The sequence below is a fragment of the Hylobates moloch genome, unplaced genomic scaffold (assembly GCF_009828535.3).
Source record: "Hylobates moloch isolate HMO894 unplaced genomic scaffold, HMol_V3 SCAFFOLD_12, whole genome shotgun sequence".
Classification (NCBI taxonomy): Eukaryota; Metazoa; Chordata; class Mammalia; order Primates; family Hylobatidae; genus Hylobates; species Hylobates moloch.
In genome coordinates, this window is record NW_026652287.1 from 104,860,247 (window position 1) to 104,885,049 (window position 24,803).

General features: G+C 45.7%; 3 protein-coding genes and 1 pseudogene across 8 annotated transcripts in view; 2 read left to right on the forward strand and 2 right to left on the reverse strand.

Moving 5' to 3' along the window:
• Positions 1 to 24,803, reverse strand: part of LOC116479314 (zinc finger protein 552) — a 123,501-nt gene that overhangs the window by 37,634 nt on the left and 61,064 nt on the right. The gene's annotated exons all lie outside the window — the stretch shown is intronic.
• The window catches only part of LOC116479331 (zinc finger protein 587), a 66,114-nt gene that overhangs the window by 21,965 nt on the left and 19,346 nt on the right, over positions 1 to 24,803 (forward strand). For 3 of the 6 annotated variants that reach the window (XM_032171466.2, XM_058426080.1, XM_058426083.1), the window contains exon 1: positions 16,739 to 18,883. The exons of 1 other annotated variant lie outside the window; for it this stretch is intronic. In XM_032171466.2, the coding sequence (XP_032027357.2) occupies positions 18,851 to 18,883 (33 nt within the window). In that variant the 5' untranslated portion in view covers positions 16,739 to 18,850. Of the gene's footprint in view, positions 1 to 13,843; positions 13,875 to 16,738; positions 18,884 to 19,360; positions 21,029 to 24,803 lie in introns of those variants that run through there. 2 more of the 6 variants (XM_058426085.1, XM_058426081.1) reach the window with 2 other exon arrangements.
• On the forward strand, positions 9 to 3,833 carry LOC131380903 (zinc finger protein 814-like). The gene has a single exon (XM_058426093.1). It carries the CDS (start codon positions 251 to 253, stop codon positions 1,136 to 1,138), a length of 888 nt encoding a protein of 295 aa, XP_058282076.1. The 5' UTR covers positions 9 to 250; the 3' UTR covers positions 1,139 to 3,833.
• Positions 12,857 to 13,974, reverse strand: LOC116479320 (zinc finger protein 586-like; annotated as a pseudogene).

Here is a 24,803-nt window from a genome sequence, read left to right on the forward strand (position 1 = left end):
TAGCTTCAGTAATCATCAGAGAGTTCACAGTGAAAAAAGACCTTATGAATGTGGAGAATGTGAGAAATCTTTTAGTCGAAAGAGCAGCCTCATTCACCATCAGCGATTTCACACTGGAGAAAAACCTTATGGGTGTGAAGAATGTGGGAAATCTTTTAGCTTAGAAGGATATCTTAGGCGCCATCAACAAGTTCACACTGGAGAAGGACCTTACGCGTGTGGAGAATGTGGGAAATCTTTTAGTTCAAACATGAACCTTAAGAGCCATCAGCGCATTCACACTGGAGAGAGACCTTACAAGTGTGGAGAATGTGGGAAATCTTTTATTCGGAAGCCCAGCCTTGGTTACCATCAGCGCATTCACACTGAAGTAAGACCTTACAAGTGTGGAGAATGTGGGAAATCTTATATTTCAAAGGGGCACCTTAGGATCCATCAACGCATGCACACTGGAGAAAGACCTTACGAGTGTGGAGACTGTGGGAAATCTTTTAATGAAAAAGGACACCTTAGGAGTCATCAGCGAGTTCACACTACAGAAAGACCTTATAAGTGTGGGGAATGTGGGAAATGTTTTAGTCACAAGGGTAACCTAAGTCTACACCAGGATGGCCATACTAGAAAAAGGCCTTATATGTGTTGGGAATGTGGAAAATTGTTTAAGAAGAAGTCTCACCTCCTTGTACACCAGAGAATTCACAGTGGAGAAAAGCCATATGCATGTGAGGCTTGTCAGAAATTTTTTAGGCACAAGCGCCACCTCACTGCACACCAGAGAGTTCACACTGGAGAAAGGCCATATGAATGCAATGATTGTGGGAAGTCATTTACCCACAGCTGTGCATTCATTGTTCATAAGAGAGTTCACACTGGTCAGAAGCCTTATGAGTGCAGTGAATGTGGGAAATCTTTTGCTGCAAGCTCCTATCTCACTAGTCACAGGAGAGTTCACACTGGTCAGAAGCCTTATGAGTGCAATGAATGTGGGAAATGTGTTGCTGGAATCGCCAATCTCACTAATCACAGGAGAGTTCACACTGGAGAAAAGCCTTATGGGTGTAGTGAATGTGAAAAAAAATTTAGGAAAAGCTCTTCACTTCATTACCATCAGAGAGTTCATGAAAGAAAGGCCTTATAGGCTGGGCACGGTGGCTCACACCTGTAATCCCAGCACTTTGGGAGGCTGAGGCACGTGGATCACGAGGTCAGGAGATCGAGACCACGGTGAAACCCCATCTCTACTAAAAATACAAAAAATTAGCCGGGCGTGGTGGCGGGCGCCTGTAGTCCCAGCTACTCGGAGAGGCTGAGGCAGGAGAATGGCGTGAACCTGGGAGGCGGAGCTTGCAGTGAGCCGAGATTGTGCCACTGCACTCCAGCCTGGGTGACAGAGCAAGACTCCGTCTCAAAAAAAAAAAAAAGAAAGAAAGGCCTTATGAGTGCAGTGAATGAATCCAGTCTCATTAAATACAGGAGAGCACACACCTGAGTAAGATCCCGCGATTGCAGCAAATGTGGAAAATGTTTACCTGAAAGTCTGCTCTCCTTGGACATTGGAGAGTTCACACCAGAGAAAAGTCCTTACAAGTAAAATAAATTGGGCAGTTTTGTAGCCACACCTCTGTATTCCTTCAGGATTATATTTAACACTGAATGAAGACCTTACTAGTGTGGCAAATATAGGATATTTATCCAGAAGTCTGGCTTCAAAACTCACAGGAGAGTTGTCACTGTGGGTATGCCTTTTGAGTGTAATGTTTGCAAAAAAGCGTTGTGCCTTCTCTCATTGAATCCTAGAACACTGAGATGAGAAAAACACTGTAGATGTATAGGTCAGATGTATAGGGAATGTTATTATTTTTTCCTTTTTTTGGAGAGACGGTCTCACTCCATCACCCATGCTGGAGTGCAGTGCTGCGATCGTAGCTCACTGCATCCTCTGCCCCTTAGGCTCAAGTGATCTTCTCACCTTAACCTCCATGTAGCTGGGTCCACAGGCATGCACACCATGCCTGACTATTTTCTCGTATTAGTAGAGATAGGGTTTTACCATGTTTCCAGGCTGGTATCAAACTCCTAAGCTCAAGCAGTCTGCACACCTCAGCCTCCCAAAGTGCTGAGATTGTAGGTTTGAGCCACTGTGCTCAGCCAATTATGTTATGTGCTCAGCCAATTATGGGAGGAGATCCTTTGAGGGTACCATGTGCCCAAATTGAGAAAACTCCAGGCATGTGGCATCTGTATTATGTTTTTTACTATGCCGTGTTATCTTGCTAGACTTATGTGACTAACACTTATCTGGCAAAAGCCATTACATCTCAGCTACTTGTAGGTGCCCACATTGCATCATTCACCTATTTCATATTCCAGAAGTATATTTTGGTTGTCTGCCATTCACGAGGTTTGTTTGGTTGGTTGGTTGGTTTTTTTTTTTTTTTTTTGGAGACAAAGTCTCACTGTCACCCAGACTGGAGTGCAGTGGTGTGTGAGCCCGGCTCATTGCAACCTCTGCCTCCCGAGTTCAAGCAATTCTCCTGTCTCAGCCTCCTGAGTACCTGGGATTACAGGTGCCTGCCACCACGCCCAGGAAATTTTCGTACTTTTAGTAGAGATGGGGTTTCACTATGTTGGTCAAGCTGATCTTGAACTCCTAACCTCGTGATCCACCTGCCTCGGCCTCCCAAAGTGCTGGAATTACAGGTGTGAGCCACTGGCCTTTTTAAAAAATTTTAAATTTACATTTTTTGTAGAGACAGGGTCTTGCTGTGTTGCACAGGCTGGCCTCAAACTGCTGGTCTCAAACTGCTGGTCTCGAGTGATCCTTCTGCCTGGCTTCCCAAAACGTTGGGATTATAGGCATGGCGTGAGTCACCATGCTGGGGCTTTTTTATTTCTTTAATTTTTACTTCCTGATCTACTCACAGAAGGATTTGTTGAGTAGCCTCAGCACTTCTTGCTTTTTCATTTCTTTCTGAGAAGTTACACCATCGACCTTCCCCATTTTTGTCCCAGAGGACTCTTGTGCTGACTTGAAAAGATGGACTATTTTGGCTAAGCATGGTGGCTCATGCCTGTAATCCCAACACTTTGGGAGGCCAAGGTGGGTGGATCACAAGGACAGGAGTTCGAGACCAGCCTGGGCAATATAGTGAAATCCTGTCTCTTCTAAAAATACAAAAATTAGCCGGGCATGGTGGCGCTCCTGTACTCCCAGCTACTCAGGAGGCTGAGGCAGGAAAATCGCTTGAACCCTGGGAGGTAGAGGTTTTGGTGAGCTGAGATCGCACCACTGCACTCCAGCCTGGGTCCTGCTACCTTGAAGGACAGCATAGCTAAACTGTGTGGCTCAAGGGACAGCATGAATGCAGAATATAGCTTTCTCCACTTGTGGCCTATTTGCATAGCTGCCCAAGGCCTCCAATGGACAACTTCATGGCTTTGTGGTTTTCATCTGTAGCATGGATACTACAGATTGTGGGTTCATAGGTGAGCCGGGTACAGGGCAGTTTTTATAACAATCTCTGGTGGGTTTTTTATTTTAGTGTCAATACCACACTGAAAGATTGGTGACTTTTTTTGAACCAGACAAAATTCTCTCTTATGAGACATATTGCATTGTGCTCAGCACTGTTGAGGGAACTCTGTTCAGCAGATCTTACAAGGCACACATGTGCCCTGATATCCAGAATTCTGTAGGGCAACATCACAGGTTGTAAGGCTATAGGGTGAAATTATAATTTTATGGTTACTTAGTTACTGCATTTATAGTCAGCAGAGGGGACAGCAATAAAGTTTTTGAAATACATCTTTTTTTTGTTTTGTTTTGTTTTGTTTTGTTTTGTTTTTTTTTGGAGATGGAGTCTTGCTCAGTTGCCCAGGCTGGAGTGCAGTGGTGCAATCTCGGCTCACTGCAAGCTCCGCCTCCCGGGTTCACACCATTCTCCTGCCTCAGCCTCCCGAATAGCTGGGACTACAGGCGCCCGCCACCGCGCCCGGCTAATTTTTTTGTATTTTTAGTAGAGACAGGGTTTCACTGTGTTAGCCAGGATGGTCTCGATCTCCTGACCTCGTGATCCGCCCGCCTCGGCCTTCCAAAGTGCTGGGATTACAGGCGTGAGCCACCGCGCCCGTCCACATCTTTTTTTTTTTGAGACACAGTCTCACTCTGTCACCCAGGCTGGAGTGCAGTTGCGCCATCTCGGCTCACTGCAACCTGTGCCTTCCGGGTTCAAGCGATTCTCCCACCTTAGTCACCCAAGTAGCTAGAATTACAGGTGTGTGCCACCACACCGCTAACATTTTGTATTTTTAGTAGAGACGGGTTTCACCATGTTGCATAGGCTGGTCTTGAATTCAACTCTTGAGCTCAGGTGATCTGCTCACCTCTGCCTTCCAAAGTGCTGGGACTACAGGTGTGGGGCGCTGTGTCTGGCTGAAATGTGTATCTTTTAAAGGAGTGTCCACAGTTATCCAGTCACTATGTCTGTGATGGATAAGCAGATACAGAAATTCTCAGGACTTCCATAATGATGAATGTTGTGTAGCTAAGCTTTGGTCAGAGGAAATAACCTAAAGGTTTTGTGAATTCATGTAATCTTTTGGGCTGGTCACCTTAAGGTAACTCCTGTATTAACAGGAGGAACAGGATAGGAAAAAAGATCTCAGTTCAGTGATGTAGCTTTGTGACCAGCCAGCGATCCAGTTCAATCAGGTAGAAATGACCTTCCTGCTACATCAATATTTGCTTCTATGGAGGCTAGTTTCCCCACTCAGGGCATGAGAAGAATTGGTAGAGTCAATATAGAATTGCTAAGCCTGTCACCAAAAGTAATGGCAAATCTGTATTTTTCTCTTAAACCATATTATAAAAGCTGTAATAAGGTATAGGCTGAGCATCATGGCTCATGCCTGTATTCTGAGCACTTTGGGAGGCCAGGGAAGGCAGATTCGTTGAGACCAGTGTGTGGAACATGGCAAAACCTTGTCTCTAGGAAAAATAGCCAGGTATGGTGGCGTGTACCTTAGTCTTAGTGATGTGGGAGGATTGCTTGAGCCTGAGAGGCAGAAGTTGCAGTGAGCCAAGATTGCAATGCTGCAGTCCAGCCTGGGTGATAGAGTGAGACCCCATCTTAAAAATAAAATAAAGATATAAATGACATTCAATAAAGTATGCATATTTGAGCTGTAGGATAAGTCTTGAATTTTATTATAATCCCATGAAACCATCATCAGAGTCACAATAATGAATTTATCTAATCTATCACCTTTGTATTTACTTGGAGCCTTTATAAAGTTTTTCTCTCTGCTCTCCAAACAACCGTTGATTTACTTTGCTGTATGATAGAGTACTTTCCATTTTCTTGAATTTTCTGACTGATGTAATAAAGTGTTTCCTCTTATAATCCCTGGGTGCTCTCCTGCATCATGCTTGTTTTGATGTCAATGTAGATAAATGAGTTGATCGTTCATTTTATGTTGCTGATAAGTATAGTCTGTCATGAAATGTCATTGTATATTCATTCATCCATCTATTTATGGATATTTTAGTTGCTGCTTACTTTTTTTTTTAAAGACTGTCTACCAGGTTGAAGTGCAGTGGTGTGATTTTGGCTCCTTGCAACCTGCACCTCCCAGGTTCAAGTGAGTCTCCCACCTCAGCCTCCCACGTAGCTGGGATTACATATGTGAGGCACCATGCCCAGCTGTTTTTTGTATTTTTAGTAGAGATGGGGTTTCACTGTGTTACCAGGTTCATCTCAAACTCTGGGCCTCAAGTGATCTGCCTGCCTTGGCCTACCAAAGTGCTCAGATTACAGGCCTGAGTCGTGAGCCACTGCACGTGTAATTGATTCTGAGGCTGGGCACGATGGCTCACACCTATAATCCCAGCACTTTGGGAAGCCCAGGTGGGTGGATCACTTGAGGTCAGGAGTTTGAGACCAGGCTGGCCAACATGGTGAATCCCCATCTGTACTAAAAATACAAAAATTAGCCAGGCATGGTGGCGCATGCCTGTAATCCCAGCTACTCAGGAGGCTAAGGCAGGAGAATCACTTGAACCCAGGAGGCAGAGGTTACAGGGAGCTGAGATCACACCACTGCACTGCAGCCCAGGCAACAGAGTGAGACTCTGTTTCAAAAAAAAAAATAAAAAACATTTATTCTGAGATAATGCCAGTTCCCAGTTTGAAACTATTCCTGCAGTCGCTGGAAAATAATAACCACTTTCTTGTAAGTAGATAAAATTTTGGAGCTCAGATGCTGTGTTTATATTGTTATTCAGATGGCCTTTTTTACCTGTGTTTTAATTGTGAAAGTTGTAGCCACTGATATGTGTACCACAATGGCATTGGTTAAGTTGCTCTTCCTTTGAGATAGATGTCAATGTGATTAAAGAAATTGAGTACACCTTAGCATATGGATTAAGAAACATGTTGACATAGTGATCCTCATAGCAACATAGATCAGCAGGACTTGTGTTCTGAGCACTGGTCATGACCCTGCTCATGATGAAACAGGCTCTGGTCAAAACAGGATGCACTAAAGAAACCAGCTGAAAGCAGTGAAACTGAGATGGCAAGAACATCAACTCTAGTTGCCCTCATTGCTCATTATAATGCATTAGCATGCGAAAAGACACTCCCACCAGCACCAAGGCAGTTTACAAATGCTATGGCAATGCCCAGAAGCTACCACATGTAGTTTAAAAGAGAAGGAACCCCTGGTTCTGAGAACTCTCCAACTTTTTCTAGAAAGTTCATGAATAACCCACCTCTTATTTAGCACATAATTAAGGAGTAGCTATAAATATAGCTAGCCAACAATCCACGGGTGCTACTTTGCCTGTGGAGTAGCCCTGCTCTTGTCTGTGGAGCAGCCATTTTCCTGTACTCTGTTGCTCTCATAAACTTGCTTTGCCTTCACTTGACACTCTTGGCTTGCTCTTGAATAATTTCCTTTATGAAGCCAAGAACCCTCCTGGATTGAGCCCCAATTTTAGGATTTGCTAGCATCAGTAGAGCAATTTTCTGTGGGAGCCAGTGGCCAACTGCCAGCTTCACTACCTGCTTCAGGGTGTACCAACATCTGTCTATTTCCCTGTCATTAGATCTTTATTTTATTTTATTTTTTTTTTTTGAGAAGGAGTCTAACTGTCGCCCAGGCTGGAGTGCAGTGGTGCGATCTCAGCTCATTGCAACCTCTGCCTCCAGAGTTCAGGCGATTCTCCTGCCTCAGCCTCCCGAGTAGCTTGGACTACAGGTGTCTGCCACCATGCCCAGCTAGTTTTTTAACACAGGTTTTGCTGTGTTAGCCAGGATGGTCTTGATCTCCTGACCTCATGATCTGTCCACCTCGGCCTCCCAAAGTGCTGGGATTACAGGTGTGAGCCACCATGCCCGGCTAATTTTGGTATTTTTATCAGAGATGGGGTTTCACCATATTGGTCAGGCTGGTCTTGAACTCCTGACCTCATGATCCACCTGACTTGGCCTCCCAAAGTGCTGGATTATAGGCATGAGCCACCGCACCCAGCAAATTATTTATTTATTTATTTTTTTTTTTTTTTGAGACAGAGTCTCACTCCTGTTGCCCAGGCTGGAGTGCAATGGCATGATCTCGACTCACCACAACCTCCACCTCCAGGGTTCAAGCAATTCTCCTACCTCAGCCTCCCGAGTAGCTGGAATTGGAGGCATGCAGCGCCATGCCTGGAAAATTTTGTACTTTCAGTAGAGACACGGTTTCTCCATGTTGGCCAGACTGGTCTCGAACTCCCGACCTGAGGTGATCCACCCGCCTTGGCCTCCCAAAGTGCTGGGATTACAGGTGTGAGCCACAATGTCTGGCTTTTATTTTTATTTTTTGTGGGTATATAGTAGTGTATATATTTGTAGATTACATTAGATATTTTGATATAGCCATGCCATACGTAATAATCACATAGGGTAAATGGGGTCTCAATCACCTCAACATTTATTCTCTGTATTATAAACAGTCCAGTTACACTCTTTTAGTTATTTTTAAATGTATGATTAAATTATTTTGACTATAGCCACCCTGTTAATAGTAGCAAATATTAGGTCTTATTCATTTTTGCTCACTGTTTTTTGCACCCATCCTGTCATCATGTCTTATGGAGAATTTTCTTTTGTTCCCAACAAAACAGTGAAACTCACAAAACTGTAATGATTCAGTCTACATGAATTTAAAGAGCAATCAATACTTAATGTTCTCAGCTCTCAGTGCACACATTGTAAGTCTGAATGATGCCAATGATATGGCCACTTAGATAAGTAAAGTTTAGGAGCATCTCAAATAGTATTTTTATTCTCTGGGTGCAGGATGAGCTTCCTAGAGTCTGATGTGATACCTATTTGATGCTTTTACAAAGAATCAGTAGTCTTCCTCCCTTGAGTTGTGAGCAGGGCTTTCAAAGGCAGCCCTCAGAGTGTCACATGGTCTGCATTTGGCTTGCTCTTAGAGGATACCAGCATTGTTGGCTGAGAGCTCTGAGAAGTACTTTACCCAGAAGGCGCTAGTTGCAAGGCCCAGGATGAGGGATTTCTGGGCATGCTTGTCAGGCCAGGGAGTACTGGGTTGGGACTGAGAAGGCACAAGAGGAGTCGTCATCTCTGCTCCCAAGTGGCAGGTCTGAGGCTCATAGGCACTGGCTGGGGTGATGCCTGCTCCACCCCCAGTTGATGGCAGCAGCCACACTGAGGGACCTAGCTCAGATAAATGCTGTGTATTACAGGCTACACCCCAGGTAGAGTAATACAGGTAGAGGAACCAACAGGTGCAAAGGCTTGGAGGTGCAGCTGAGCCATGAACATTTCAGAACCTGGTAACCATGTTACGTCATGATCACATAAGTCCAGAAGTTTAAGACCAGCCTGGACAACATGGTGAAGCCCTGTCACTCCAAAAAAAAAAAAAAAAAACAGCCCTAGTAAAAACTGAAGATGAGCCAGAGTCACAACTGTATTGGTTGCCTTAGGGGTTGTGCCTTCAATCTGAGTGTCCTGGGATATATGGAGGGTTGAGCCACCAGCCAAACCATATTTTATTTCTTAACGAAACCAGAAATAGGCAAAATACATTTGAGAAGAAGAAAATGAGTTGCCAGACATAGTACTTTGAGAGGCTGAGGCGAGAGGATTGCTTGAGCCTGGAAGTTTAAGGCCAGCCTAAGCAATGTTATGAGATCCTGTCTCTACAAAAACTTTTATAAATTTGGTGGGTGTTCTGGCATGTGCCTGTAGTCCCAGTTTTGCAGGAGGCTGGAGTGGGAGGACGCTTCAGCCCAGGGCATTGAGGCTACAGTGAGCTATAATTAAGCTATGGCCCTCCTGGTTGGGTGACAGAGCAAGACCGTTTCTCTAAAAATAAATAAGAATTTAAAAAGCAAGCAAAATATATAAATAGATGTTTTACTAAAGAAGGCACACCCACTTATAAAAAGGGGTAAAAATTTAAAAGACTATTCATATTCTCAGCCAGGCACGGTGGCTCACATCTGTAACCCCAGCATATTGGGAGACCAAGGCAGGCAGATCACGATGTCAGGAGATTGAGACCATCCTGGCTAACAGCATGAAACCCCATCTCTACTAAAAGTATAAAAAATTGGCCAGGAGGGCCGGGTGCAGTGGCTCATGCCTGTAATCCCAGCACTTTGGGAGGCCGAGGCAGGCGGATCACAAGGTCAGGAGATCGAGATCATCCTGGCTAACACGGTGAAACCCCGTCTCTGCTAAAAACATAAAACATTATCCGGGCATGGCGGCGGGGTCCTGTAGTCCCAGCTACTCGGGAGGCTGAGAGAGGAGAACAGCATGAACCCAGGAGGTGGAGTTTGCAGTGAGCTGAGATCGTGCCACTGGACTCCAGCCAGAGCGACAGAGTAAGACAATGTCTCAGAAAAAAAAAAAAGAAAGCTATACATTTACCTACTCTGATTCAATTATTGAACCCCCAGATAGCAGTAACACATACGAAAACATATTTACATAAAGAACTGTATTAAAGTGTCTGTAGTTTTATTTATGGAAGCCAAAACGGAAATAGCTTAATGATGTATAAACAGATGAATGAATATACAGTGATATTTCATAGCGTGTCAGCTCAGCAATGTAAAGGAGTGAACTACTCAAGTATCATCACTGACAAATCTCAAAATAAATATGCTGCATGAGAGCAACCAGGGATAAAGATTAAACTCTTCACGACATCAAATCACATATAAAAATGTGGAAAATGTAAAATAATCTGTTATAAAGCACAGTTATTAGTGGTCATCTGGAAGGCGGAGGTAAAGACGTTACCAGGCTCCAGGTAAATATGAAGGTGACGGATCATATTACAGGTTTATTATGAATGTCAAAACTTATCACACTGTACAGTTTAAATATGTGCAGTTTTTGGCAAGTCATTTATTTTGGCTGGACACGGTGGCTAATGCCTGTAATCCCAGGACTTTGGGAGGCCAAGGTGGACGGATCACCCGAGGTCAGGAGTTCGAGACCAGCCTGGCCCACATAGTGAAACCCCATCTTTACTAAGAATACAAAAATTAGCTGGGCATGATGGTGGGTGCCTGTAATCCCAGCTACTGGGGAGACTGAGGTGGGAGAATGGCTTGAACCCAGGAGTCAGAGGTTGCAGTGACCCAGACCCAAGATCGTGCCACTGCACTCCAGCCTGGGCCACAAGAGCAAGACTCCACCTTAAAAATGTAATTTTTAAAAACCTGGACTTGATTTTTGCAAGAGGTTTATTAACTATTGCTGTATCATCTCCTCAACCTGAGTGAGGCAACTTGCCTTTGTGGTAACAAAAACATGATAAGCAATAAAGACCATTTCCAGATGATTCAAAAAGAACGATAGCTGGTCACATGGTGGGCCACATAGTGGTCTAATGGATATCCCTGCTTCCTGTCTTCTTCCTCCTGCCTATGCAGGAATGGCCTTTAGGTCAATTAGACCAGAAAGACTACCAGAAATAACAAAATCTTTAGGTTATTCTCTCTGGCACTGACCTCAGCCACACAAGATTCAATTAAGAAGGTCCTGAGAATTTCTGTATGTATTCATCCTTCACAGCCATGTCTGGATCATAGTGGAAGCCCTTTTAAAATGCAGTAGTTCCAAAAAAATTATGATTTCCACTATAACCTCACAACCTGTGAAGGTACCTTCAACAGCACTGAAACAAAATGCACCATCCCTCGTGAAGAAGAGAACAATTTCACGTTGCTCTCAGAAGCACCAGAGATTGTGATGAAAACTGCCACCCTTTCAGGTTGACATATGAACCCAAAAATTATGGTATTTTTGGGATAGTTTCGCTCTTGTTGCTCATTCTGGTGTGGGGTGGTGTTACCTGAGCTCACTGCAACCTCTACCTCCCGGGTTAAAGTGATTCTTGTGCCTCAGCCTCCCAAGTAGCTGCGATTATAGGCAAACACCACGATGCCTGGATAATTTTGTATTTTTAGTAGAGATGGGGTTTCACCATGTTGGCCAGGCTGGTCTCGAACTCCTGACCTCAAGTGACCCTTCCGCCTCGGCCTCCCAAAGTGCTGGGATTACAGACATGAGCCACTGCACCCATCTGCAAATCTAGTTTTCAAACAACTCCACACTGTAAATATAGCTCTCAAGATTGAAGGTGTCTTAAGCAGCAGAGCCTTTATCATAACACAAACCAGGGCAATAGTTAGCAGGCAGGCAGTCTCTGATTTGTGACTGGCAGGCTGGAAAATTCCATCTTAAGAATCCTGTGAGATCCAAGAGATCCCTGAAAAATGTAGTCCATCTTTTCAAGTCGCCAGAAGAGTCCTCTGTGCCAAAAATGGGTCAGGTCCATGGCCTACCTCATCAGAGACAAAGAAACGAGAATGGAATGAGTACTGAGGATACTAAAAAATCCCTCTGGTGAATGAAAGAAAAAGTTACTTCTGGATCATGATGAGGTAGGGGAATGATGAAACTGTGAGTACCTGCCAAGTGGTAAAGGTGAAATGCTTTTTGCAAGGAAACTGGCAGTCACAGAAGTCTGGCAAGGGACATGGGCAGGTTGAAAAATGCAATGGAGCTCCCACATACCTGGAATGTCTGCAGCTCTTTGATGTACGACATTCATTTTAGGCAGATGGCATCCTCATAAGGGGTCTCCTTCAGTGTTATACTGAACAAGAAAAAATATTGCCTGGTCGGGCATGGTGGCTCATGCCTGTAATCCCAGCACTTTGGGAGGGCAAGGTGGGTGGATCATGAGCTCAGGAGTTTGAGACCAGCCTGGCCAAGATGGTGAAACCCCGTCTCTACTAAGAAATACAAAAATTAGCTGGGCGTGGTGGTGAGCACCTGTAATCCCAGCTACTCAGGAGGCTGAGGCAGGAGAATTGCTTGAACCTGGGAGGTGGAGTCTGCAGTGAGCAAAGATCATGCCACTGCACTCTAGCCTGGGTGACAGAGCAAGAGTCCATCTCAAAATAAGTAAATAAATAAATAAATGTTTAAAAATTGCCTGCACATCTGTGGTATCTTCCGCATGTAAATATTCTGGTGACCAATAAAAGAGGTGGAAGACTTTCTCACATTCATTACAGCCAAAAGGCACTTCTTCAGTGGGAGCACTCCTTGTGTAAAGAAGCTAGAGTTCTAGCTAAAGAATATTCCCCAGCCAGGTGCAGTGGTTCACGCCACTAATGCCCGCACTTTGGCAGACTGAGGTAGGTGGATCACCTGAGGTCAGGAGTTCAAGACCTGCCTGGCCAACATGGTGAAACCCTGTCTCTGCTTAGCTGGGTGTGGTGGCACATGCCTGTAATCCTAGCTACTCAGGAGACTGAGGCAGGAGAATTGCTTGAACCTGGGAGGCGGAGGTTGCAGTGAGCCGAGATCACTCCATCACATTCCAGCCTGGAGGACAAGAGCAAGAGAAAAAAAAAACGTATTTCCCATTTATCAGATTCATAAGGCCTTGATCCAGTGTGAACTCTTGGCCTTAAGGGAGCAGAAAGACTGGGCAAGAGAATTTCCAAAATTTGCTTCACTCATAAGACCTTATTCCAGTATGCACTCTCTGATGTCGAAGGAGCAAAGAACTGTGTTGAAATGATTTTCTACAATCACTGCATTCATATGTCCTTTCTCCAGAATGAACTCTCAAGCGTTTAATAAGGCTGGAGTTTTCAGCAAAGGATTTCCCACACTCACTGCACTCATAAGGCCTTTCTCCAGTGTGAACTCTCCTGTATTTAGTTAGACTAGAGGTATAAGCAAAGGATTTGCCACATTTATTGCATTCATAAGGCTTTGCTCCAGAGTGAATTTTCCCGTGATCAATGAAACTCGAGTTTCCAGCAAAGGATTTCCCACATTCAGTACACTCATAAGTCCTTTCTCCAGTATGAACTCTCCTGTGTTTAACAAGACTAGAAGTTTGAGAAAAGGATTTCCCACATATACTACACCTATAAGGCCTTTCTCTAGTGTGAAGTGTCTGATGCTGCAAAAGAGCTTGGGTGAAATGATTTTCCACACTCACTGCACTCATAGGTCTTTTGTCCAGTATGAAATCTCATGTACATGGAGTACACTGTTCTGGTGAAATAATTTCCCATATTTGCTGCACTCATAAGGCCTTTCTCCAGTGCGAACATTCCTGTGTTTGTGATCTCTTCTATGTTCAGTGAGGCAGGATTTGTTCTTAAATAATTTCCTATATTCCCCACACTCATAAGGCCTTTCTCCACTATGACCTCCCTGCTCTTTGTATATATATATACACGCGCTCTGCTTAGAAGGTGCTGCCTCATCTTCCCCTCCATGCCAACAACCTAAAAGCAAGGAAATGCTGGTGAGGTACATGTTGACTTTGTTGAATATGCTGTCTACTCACAAGAGTATCTGACAAACCAAAAAACTAGTCTATGGAATTATTTACAAAAATAGGGAGTTGGGTTCAGGTTGAGGTTGTGGCTGCTGAGCATGATCACAGATATAGAAGGCCTCATGTTGTCAAGGGCATGACTAAATGAGGCAACAGACAGAGTAAAGCCAGGGTCTATAACTCCTTCGTTGCGAAGGGCTTGCCTGTGGAACCTTATTTGCTGATGACATGTGTGTACTATATAAAGAATATTTCCAGGCCCCCCCAGTATGACTAGAGCATAACATCCCTTGGTGAGGGATTGTTAAGAATGGGAATATAAATGGCCAAGAACGGTGGCTCATGCCTGCAATTCCAGCACTTTGGGAGGCTGAGGTGGGTGGATCAAGATGTCAGGGATTTGAGACCAGCCTGGGCAACATGGTGAAACCCCATCTCTACTAAAAATACACAAGTTAGCCAGGCATGGTGACATGCACCTGTAATTCCAGCTACTTGGGAGGCTGAGGCAGGAGAATCCCTTCAAACCGGGAAGCGGAGGTTGTGGTGAGCCGAGGTCACGCCATTGCACTCCAGCCTGGGAAACAAGAGTGAAACTCCATCTCAAAAAAAAAAAAAAAAAAAACCAAACTGGGCCGGGCACAGTGGCTCACGCCTGCAATCCCAGCACTTTGGGAGGCTGAGGCGGCGGATCACCTGAGGTCAGGAGTTTGAGACCAGCTGTGTCAACATAGTGAAACTCCATCTCTACTAAAAATAAAAAATTAGCCTGGTGTGGTGGTGCACACCTGTAATCCCACCTACTTGGGAGGCTGAGGCAGGAGAATTGCTTGAAGCCAGGAGGTGGAGGTTGCAGTGAGCTGAGATCACACCACTGTACTCCAGCCTGGGCAACAAGAGCAAAACTCCATCTGAAAAAAAAAAAAGATACCAAACTGACCTTAATTAAAATGATTACTTCCTTTTGTATTCCTACCACCAGTGTCTGAGAATTCTTATGAAGAGAGTTTGGTTAGCCTTTTAAATGTTCATTTTTTAAATACATGGGTATTTATTTTTAGATAAAGTGTCTATTCATGTCTGTCGCTTCACAAAAATGAACTCTTGTGAAAAAAATTCACAAAAATGAATTTTATTTTCCATTACATTAAGAAATAAGAAAATAGGCCAGGAGCAGTGGCTCACGCTTGTAATCCCAGCACGTTGGGAGGGCAAGGCAGGCGGATCACCAGAGGTCAGGAGTTCAAGACCTATCTGACCAACGTGGAGAAACCCCGTCTCTACTAAACATACAAAATTAGCCGGGAGTGGTGGTGCATGCCTGTAATCCCAGCTACTGGGGAGACTGAAGCAGAAGAATAGCTTGAAACTGGGAGGTGGAGGTTGCAGTGAGCCAAGATTGTGCCATTGCACTCCAGCCTGGGCAACAAGAGGGAAACTCAAGGAAAAAAAAATAGTGGACTGTGCTGGTGTGCACCTGTAGTCCTAGCTACTCAGGAGACTGCAGCCGGAAGATCACATGAGCCTGGGAGATCAAGGCTGCTGTGAGCTATGATGATACCAGTGCACTCCAGCCTGGGTGACAGAGCAAGACCCTGTCTGAAACAGAAAAAATTATGCTGGGTGTGGTGGCTCACGCCTGTAATCCCAGCACTTTGAGAGGCGAAGGTGGGCAGATCGCCTAAGCTCAGGAATTCAAGACCAGCCTGGCCAACGTGAAATCCCTCTCTACTAAAAATACAAAAATTAACAGGACGTGGTGGTGTGCACCTGTAATCCCAGCTACTTGGGAGGCTGAGGCAGGAGAATCGCTGGAACCCAGAAGGCAGAGTTTGCAGTGAGCGAATATCACGCCATTGCAGTACAGCCTGGGTGACAAGAGCAAAACTCCATCTTAAAAAAAAAATTATAGGCCAGGCGCGGTGGCTCACGCTTGTAATCCCAGCACTTTGGGAGGCCGAGGCGGGGGGTTCCGGGGGTCGGGGGATCGAGACCACGGTGAAACCCTGTCTTCTACTAAAAATAAAAAAAAAATTAGCCGGGCGTGGTGGCGGGCGCCTGTAGTCCCAGCTACTCGGAGAGGCTGAGGCAGGAGAATGGCGTGAACCTGGGAGGCGGAGCTTGCAGTGAGCCGAGATCGTGCCACTGCACTCCAGCCCGGGCGACAGAGTGAGACTCCGTCTCAAAAAAAAAAAAAAAAAATTATTAGGCCGGGCGCGGTGGCTCACCCCTGTAATCCCAGCATTTTGGGAGGCGGAGACCGGCGGATCACGAGGTCAGGAGACCAAGACCATCCTGGCTAACACAGTGAAACTTCGTCTCTACTAAAAATACAAAAAAAATTAGCCGGGTGCGGTGGTGGGCGCCTGTAGTCCCAGCTACTCGGGAGGCTGAGGCGGAAGAATGGTGTGAACCCGGGAGGCAGAGCTTGCAGTGAGCCGAGATCGCGCCACCGCACTCCAGTCTCAGCAACAGAGCGAGACTCCGTGTCAAACAAATAAATAAATAAAAGTAATTAATACTGAGTAGCGGCCGGGCGCGGTGGCTCACGCTTGTAATCCCAGCACTTTGGGAGGCCGAGGCGGGCGAATCACGAGGTCAGGAGATCAAGACCACGGTGAAAACCCGTCTCTACTAAAACTACAAAAAATTAGCCTGGCGTGGTGGCGGGCGCCTGTAGTCCCAGCTACCCCGAGACGCTGAGGCTGGAGAATGGCGTGAACCCGGGAGGCGGAGCTTACAGTGAGTCGAGATCGCGCCACTGCACTCCAGCCTGGGCGACAGAGCGAGACTCCATCTCAAAAAAAAAAAGAAAAATACTGAGTAGCCCATTTATGGCTAGTGTTCTGTCACTGGAATGCTAAGCTTGTGGGAGTTATTTATATCCTACTGCTCAAAGTCATCAACAAGGTGTGATTTTTCACAAAAAATATTTGCATCCTTTGGCATAAATGGGTTAAGTGAGTCTGTCACCTCGCCTGGCCTTATTATTATTTATAACACTGACGTCAAATTACTAAAAGGAGTTGAACGTAAGAATATCAAGTAAAGGATACTAAGTGGGAAAAAGCGTTGTTCAGTTAATTGAATGCTACAATGATTTGTGAACCCCCCAAATTTGAGACAGGTCTCCGTTAATTTAAAAAGTTTATTTTGCTGGCCAGGTGTGGTGGCTCACACCTGTAACCCGAACACATTGGAGGGCAAGGCAGGCGGATCACAAGGGAGATCGAGACCTTCCTAAACAAGGTGAAAGCCCTGTCTGTACTAAAACTACAAAAATTGGCGTGGCGCCACGTTCCTGTACTCCCAGCTACTCGGGAGGCTGAGGCAGGAGAATCACTTGAACCCTGGAGGCAGAAGTTGCAGTGAGCCGAGATCGCGCCACTGCACTCCAGCCTGACCAAAGAGTAAGACTCCGTCTCATAAAAAAAAAAAGTTTATTTTGCCAAGGTTGAGGATGCATGCCCGTGACACAGCCTCAAGAAGTCGTGACGACATGTGCCCATGGTGGTTGGGGTACAGGTTGGTTTTATAGCTTTGAGGGAGACATGAGATATCAGTGAATATATGTAAGAAGTACATTGGTTCGGACCAGAAAGGCGGGAACAACTCGAAGCAGGGAGGGGACTCCCAGGTCACAGGTAGACAGGTAGAGAGACAAATAGTTGCATTCTTTTTAATTTCTGATAAGTCCTTCCAAAGGAGGCAACCAGAATGTGCATCTATCTCAGTGAGGAGAGGGATGACTTTGAATAGAATGGGAGGCAAGTTTGCCCTGAGCAGTTCCCAGCTTGACTTTTCCCTTTAGCTTAGTAATTTTGAGGCCACAAGATTTTCCCTTCACAGATTCTAACAGCAGGAGAGTTGTTTTCTGTAGGAATCACAGAGATTCAGCTTTGCACTCCTGCTTTAGGGGAGCACATCTCTAACGTCCTTGATTTGCCTTAGGGACTCTAATGCTTCTGAGGGCCTTCAGAAACATTATAACATAATAAAGTTTATCAGCCTCTGCTTCCAGTGCAGGTATTTTGCGACTGAACGACTGCTTCAAACGGTGTGGTAACTTGCATTTTTAGCCTTTGGGAGAATCCTAAATAATAGTTTTAGCTTGAGCTCCCTATTATTTACCTTGAGCTCCCCGAAATCTGAAGTAGTATTTTTCCAAATTCTTGAGTGATTAGTTAACAGACACTAGTCTCCAGGAATCTCAGTACCGCTTCTAAGGCTAGGTGAGACCAGTCCTCTGCCCTAGAAAGGCTTTTTTTTTTTTTTTTTTTTGAGACACAGTCTCACTCTGTCCTCCAGGCTGGAGTGCAGTGGCGCCATCCCAGCTCACTGCAAGCTCTGCCTCCCGGGTTCACGCCATTCTTCTCCAGCCTCAGCCTCCGGAGTAGCTGTGACAATAGGCGCCAGCCACCACGCACAGCTGACTTTTTTTGGGGTTTCACCATGTTAGCCAGGATGGTCTCCATCTCCTGACCTCGTGATCCTCCCACCTCCGCCTCCCAAAGTGCTGAGATTACAGGCTTGAGCCACTGCGCCCGGCGAGAAGGGTGCGCTTTTTAAGGAGAGCCCCTAACCTGACGGCGGGCTTTTCCTGCAGACGGACTCTGGGTATCACCCTCTTTAGCGTCTTGGAAAGTGGGGAACTACATTACCCAGAAAGCTCTGCGTTAAACGACAGCCGGTCAGAGCCAATGAATACTTGGAAAGAAGGCATTTCCACGTGTGCACGTAAGGTAACGCCGAGACTTCCTGGGTCTCTAGTAGCGGCTGTGTATCGGTGATGCGGGTGTTTCCCCAGTTTGTGGCCCCTGAGTGCTGGGTGGGACCGCGGTGACTGAACCTAGAAGGTGGAGCGGAATCGTCCTCGGTGCCCAGAGGCGGCTCTGCAGCCCCGTGACGGCGACCACTGCTCCCGGGCCGTGCTTCCCCAAGTAGTCCGATGGCAGCGGCTGCGCCGAGGCGCCCGGCTCAGGTAATTGTGGCCCCTTCTGTGCCCTCAGGTCACCCCATCGTCACCCAGGTCCTAAACCAGCGAGGGAGTGGCTCCTGCTCATGGGTCTGTAGCCGGTACCCGGTGTAGGGACACTGAGGCTCTCACAGGAGGCCTCTCCGTGTAACTGTCCGATGGGTTCACCTTGCCAGCTGCCTAGACAGCTGATTTATGAAGACTGGGGAATTGCAGTGGAGAAATAGTAATTCACGCAGAGCTGTCTGGCTGTTCGGGAGACGGGAGTTTTATTATTCAAATCAGTCTCCTCGAGCGTTCCGGGATCAGAGTTTTCAAAATTAATTTGGCGGGTAGGGGCTTGGGAAGTGGGGAGTGCTGATCCGTCAGGTTGGACATGGATTTATAGAGGGTTGAAGTGAGTTTCTCATGCTGTTTTCTGTTCCGGATGGGATGGCAGAACTGACTGACCAGATTACCGGTCTGTGTGTTGTCCGCTGATCCATCCAGTGCAGGATCTGCAAAATACCCCAAGCACTGATCTTAGATGTTGGGGAAACCAGCCCCACACCACCCAGCAGATGCCCCGAGTCCGGCGGAGACAAAGGAGTTAGAAGGAGACAGAATAAGAGTTTAAAAGGCGGGTCCAGGTGACCGGAGCATTGGAGGCTTCCTGGCGGCCCAGAGCTCTTGGGCTCCACCCAGTTTATTGGTTTACAAGTTCTTTGTTCGTATGGCAGATTGGAGGGGGAGGAAGGGATTAGGAAAAAGATTAATCAGTGAAGGAGAACTCGTGAGTCATTCGATAAGATGTATAGCACTGGTCGTTTCTGTGAATTTCCTTGAGCAAAGGCGTGTGTCTAAACTACTTAAGATCTTTAACTTATTGGGACTGAAACAGGTGGCAGCGGGTGAAGGGGTGGCCTGCCCCTCCACACCTGTAGGTGCTTCTCGTTAGGTGGGACGAAAGACTTGAGAAAAGGAATAAGACACAGAGACAAAGTGTAGAGAAAGAAAAGCGGGGCCCAGGGGACCGGTGCTGTGCTTACAGAGGACCCACACCGGCCCCGGCCTCTGAGTTCCTTAGTATTTATTGATAATTATCTTTACCATCAAAAAGATAAGGGAGTGACTGGACAATAGGATCATTGTAGGGAGGAAATCAGCAGTAAGACATATGAACAAAAAATCCTTGTAACATCAATAAGTTTAAAAGAAAATGCTGTGCCTTGAGATGCATATGCGAACATCTCCATAAACCTTTTAGCAGTATTGCTCCAGCAGGCCCCACCTTATTCCTAAAGGCGGTTTTCTCCTTACTCAGTAAACAAAGCACACAAAGGGTTTTACCTGGAGATGTTCCATCGCCCCAGGTACGGGCAGGAGACAAATGTTTTTCTTTTTCTCTAGATTTAAGAGAATGGTGATGACCTTTAACCATAAGCAGCCTTTAGGCACTTGTTTAACAAAGCACATTCTGCACCGCCCAAAATCCTTATAACCTTAAGTCACCACAGCACATGTCTCTTGCAAGGACAAGGTTGGGGGTAGGGTCACAGATTAACAGCATCTCAAATACAGAACTAAATGGAGTCTCTTATGTCTACTTCCTTCTATATAGACACAGTAACAGGCTGATCTCTCTTTCTTTTCCCCACAAGCGGGTTTCAGGAGGAGCCAAGATGTTTGATTATACTCCACTGCTTCAAGGGAGTGTTATCTCCCTGAGCAACCTATGGAATGCCGCTGAACAGTTATGCTCTTGGGGCATAAAGACATGAAGGCAATAAGGAGACTTTTCTCCTCAGAGGCCACCCATGGCTTCCCATGGGTGTCTCACACAGGGGAGACCAACTCAACTAGCACCCCAGAAACACATTAGGTTTTACAATAGTAACATTCTCTTCAGGAGCAAATTGGGGAGGTTCAGACTCTTGGAGCCAGAAGCTGCATGACCCCTAAACCGTAATTTCTAATCTTGTAGCTAATTTGTTAGTCCTGCAAAGACAGGCTGGTCCCCAGGCGAGAAGGGGGTCTGTTCAGGAAAGGGCTATTATCAATTTTGTTTCAGAGTGAAACTATGAACTGAATTATTTTCCTAAGTTAATTCAGCCTGTGCCCAGGAATGAACAAGGACAGCTGAAAGGTTGGAAGCAAGATGGAGTCGATTAGGTCTGATTTCTTTTACTGTCTTAATTTCCTCAGTTATAATTTTGCAAAGTCAGTTTCACCTGTTTCTGACACCACTGAGATGCAGTGGGGAGAGTGACAGGCACAGGGAGGGGTGCAGGCAATGGTCTGCAGATGGACGGAGCTGGAAGGATGGAACCTGGGGTCTACAGGCATCTGTCAGGAACAACGTGTGAGGCGGAGCTCTTCCTGGTAGGGCAAACAGGCCAGGGGCTGTGCATTCATCACGAGGATGCTAGAAGCCATGGAGAGTTTTGAAGAAAGGAGGGACATGATCCAAATCCAGGCTTTTAAGAAGTTTCCCAAAGGCCAATCAAAGGAAGAACATCATAGAGAGGATGAGGACTTTGGGGTCTCGGGAGGTTGAATCCTTTTTGTAGATCACATAGGTGGTAGAGATGACATTTTGCACTGAGACAAGCAGGTCAGACAACCAGCCTTATGGTTACCTGGCTCCAGGTGTAGCAGGACGAGTCACAGACAAAACTCTTCAGACACCAGATTAAAGAAGGAAGAGGTTTTTTTATTTGGCTGGGAGCGTCGGCAGACTTCTTTCTTCAGAGGCGAGCTCCCCGAAAAAGAAATTCCTAGCCCTTTTAAGGGCTTACAACTCTAAGGGGTCTACATGAAAAAGTCATAATAGATCAAGTAAGCGTGAGGAACGTGACTGGGGGCTACATACATCAGCTCACAGAACAAAAACTTTTACAGTGCTTTCTCATACGATGTCTGGAATTTACAAATAACACCAGTAGTTTTGGTCAGGGGTTAATATTATTATTATTTCAACCACCACGGCCAGGTGGTGTCACCAAGGTCGTCTAGCTATTTATCTTCTGTTTCCTTTTAACTTTTTGCTTTCTCCCTTTTCTCCTGTCTTATAAACTAGGGAAATGGGGAGGTTGGGGAGAAACTGGGAAGGACAACAGGAGAAGTGGTGATCTCACACCATATTTCCCCCTTTTGAGAATTTTCACTTTTTAGTGGGAGTTCTCTTATCCTCACTTTCTTTTTTTTGTTTGTTTTTTGAGATGGAGTCTCGCTCTGTTGCCCAGGCTGGAGTGCAGTGGCGCGATCTCGGCTCACTGCAAGCTCCGCCTCCCGGGTTCACGCCATTCTCCTGCCTCAGCCTCTCCAAGTAGCTGGGACTACAGGCGCCCGCCACCACGCCCGGCTAATTTTTTGTATTTTTAGTAGAGACGGGGTTTCACCGTGTTAGCCAGGATGGTCTCGATCTCCTGACCTCGTGATCCGCCCGCCTCGGCCTCCCAAAGTGCTGGGATTACAAGCGTGAGCCACCGCGCCCGGCCTTATCCTCACTTTCTGAGTCTCTTTGTGAGATAGAGTGATAGTGATTTATGTAATACATATGTGCTGAAGTTTTCTGATGAACTAAAGTAGCAACAAAACTTTTTATCACTTGAAAAAGCAAGGGTAACACACCAGGGGAGCAGCAAGCAAGTTCCTATCACTAGCAATACACTTACAATGAGGGTTTTAAATCTTCCTATAGCTGGAAACTATTTTCTAAATAAAGACTCAGGATTAAACTCATGCCAAACCTGTACAGGCACATGTGCCACCTTTGTCATGTCCTTGACTACGTTTTCAACCACCTGTCCTTGATCATCTATTTGTAGGCAGCAATTGGTTAAGTTAAATTTTCCACAAACTCTTCTTTCAGCTGCTAGCAAGTAGTCTAACACCAGTCTATTCTGATAGATAGCGTTCCTCATTTGGGTCTCCTGCCGAGCTAAAACAGTCAAAGCTCTGTCAGTTTAATTAGTAATTATTTTTAAGACAGCCTGCAACGGTATGATTGGATTGAGCATGTAGGTGGGGGTTCGGTATCCTCATGAGCCATCTTGTGCCTATGTAGCAGGCCTATAATTCTGTATGATTCTTTCAGGGGGCCGCTCATTATCTTTCCAGTTTCCTATAACTATGCCTCTCCTTTCTCAGGAGGCATAGACAGGGAAACCTAGGAGCTCACCTGTTTTTATGGGTAATAAGAAAAAGGATGGCTTAATAATGCCAATAACACAACTGCCTGCCTATTTATTAGGTAACCGAACGTAGGCTCTGTGCCCACATATCCAGTATAGTCTAGTGGGAGCCGTCCAGTCTTGATGAGATTCTGGATGAGTCTAAGCAGTTTTTAATTTAGAAAATTTACTAAATGGGTTCTTTTCAGTGTGGTTTAGGCCTCACTAAGTAATTGTCTTTGTTGTGCTGTTATACAACTTCTATCTTAAACAATTAAGCTTTCCTACAGGGATGATAAAGTCTTTCTTTTCTCTAGCTATACAGTATTGTCTAATAATTGAGGTTTTTAGGACCTAGAAGTTGCTAGCTTGGGCCTTCTGAACTGGAATTATATCAGGAGCTGGATCAATAGGCACCAACTCTCAGGCTTCTTAAGGCCATCGGTCTCCGATAGTGGTTTCCTCGCATACATAACAAGAAGTAACATTAAGGGAATGAGCTACATTTTCTGCTAATTGGAGAAACAAATTTTTTGTCTTTTTTGGAAGTTCTGGTGCTGGCAGATTCAGCTCTTCATAAAAGGTTTGAAATACTGGTTTGGGAGAGCGCTTGTGGACCTCCTCTTTAATTAAAATGGCAACTTGAGGGTTTAACCTTGTCCTGTCCATCCTCAGGGTTACACGTTCTCCTTTTTTCTAATGGGGATCTGGGGGATTGGTAATTATTAGTTCTAGTGGGTTACAGTGACCGGCAGCACAGGAGGGGTTGGCTTCCCCCTTCTGAAGATAAACCGGGTCCTTTTTGTTCTTTTTCAAGTAGCCTAAATAATACATGGCCAATAGGCACAATTTTCACAAACCCTTGACTCATGACAAACATATTTATTTTCTTTTTTTATTATTAATTTTTTTTGCACACAAAACAAACATTTTCTAAAAATACATACAAACAAAAAGATGCGTATCAAACATATTAGGAAGGTTGCACATGGGAAGAGGGGGAATAGAAATGGGGAGTGGGAATTAAAGAAAATAAATGAGAGAGGGACTTTATATGGATCAATGATAATAACTCAATCCTCTGTTTGACAAAGAAGAAGGAGAAGGAAGAGGAAGAAAAAAGAAAGTGGGATAAAGGATCAAAAAGGGAGGAAAATAGAAAAAATTAGATGTTTTTTTTTTTTTTTTTTTTTTTTTGAGACGGAGTCTTTCTCTGTCCCCCAGGCTCGGCTCACTGCAAGCTCCGCCTCCCGGGTTCACGCCGTTCTCCTGCCTCAGCCTCCCGAGTAGCTGGGACTACAGGCGCCCGCCAACACGCCCGGCTAATTTTTTTGTATTTTTAGTAGAGACGGGGTTTCACCGTGTTAGCCAGGATGGTCTCGATCTCCTGACCTCGTGATCCGCCCGCCTCGGCCTCCCAAAGTGCTGGGATTACAGGCTTGAGCCACCGCGCCCGGCAGACCTGTTTTGTTGTCACTGGGTTGGTTGGTTGGTTTGTTGTATTTTTCATATGATTCACCATGTTGGCCAGACTGGTCTTGAACTCCTAGCCTGAAGTGATCAACCCGCCTCGGCCTCCCAGAGTGCTGGGACTACAGGCCTGAGCCACCACGGCCAGCCCTCACATTGCTTCTGGCCTCCGTGGTAGACCTCCCAGACGGGGCGGTCGGGCAGAGGCGCTCCCCACATCCCAGATGGGGCAGCCGGGCAGAGGCGCTCCTCACTTCCCAGACAGGGAGGCCTGGCAGAGGCGCTCCTCACTTCTTCCCAGA

Coding starts and splice junctions, on each gene's coding strand:
- LOC131380903 (XM_058426093.1), top strand. CDS start 251: ATGAACCTTAAGAGCCATCAGCGCATTCACACTGGAGAGAGACCTTAC.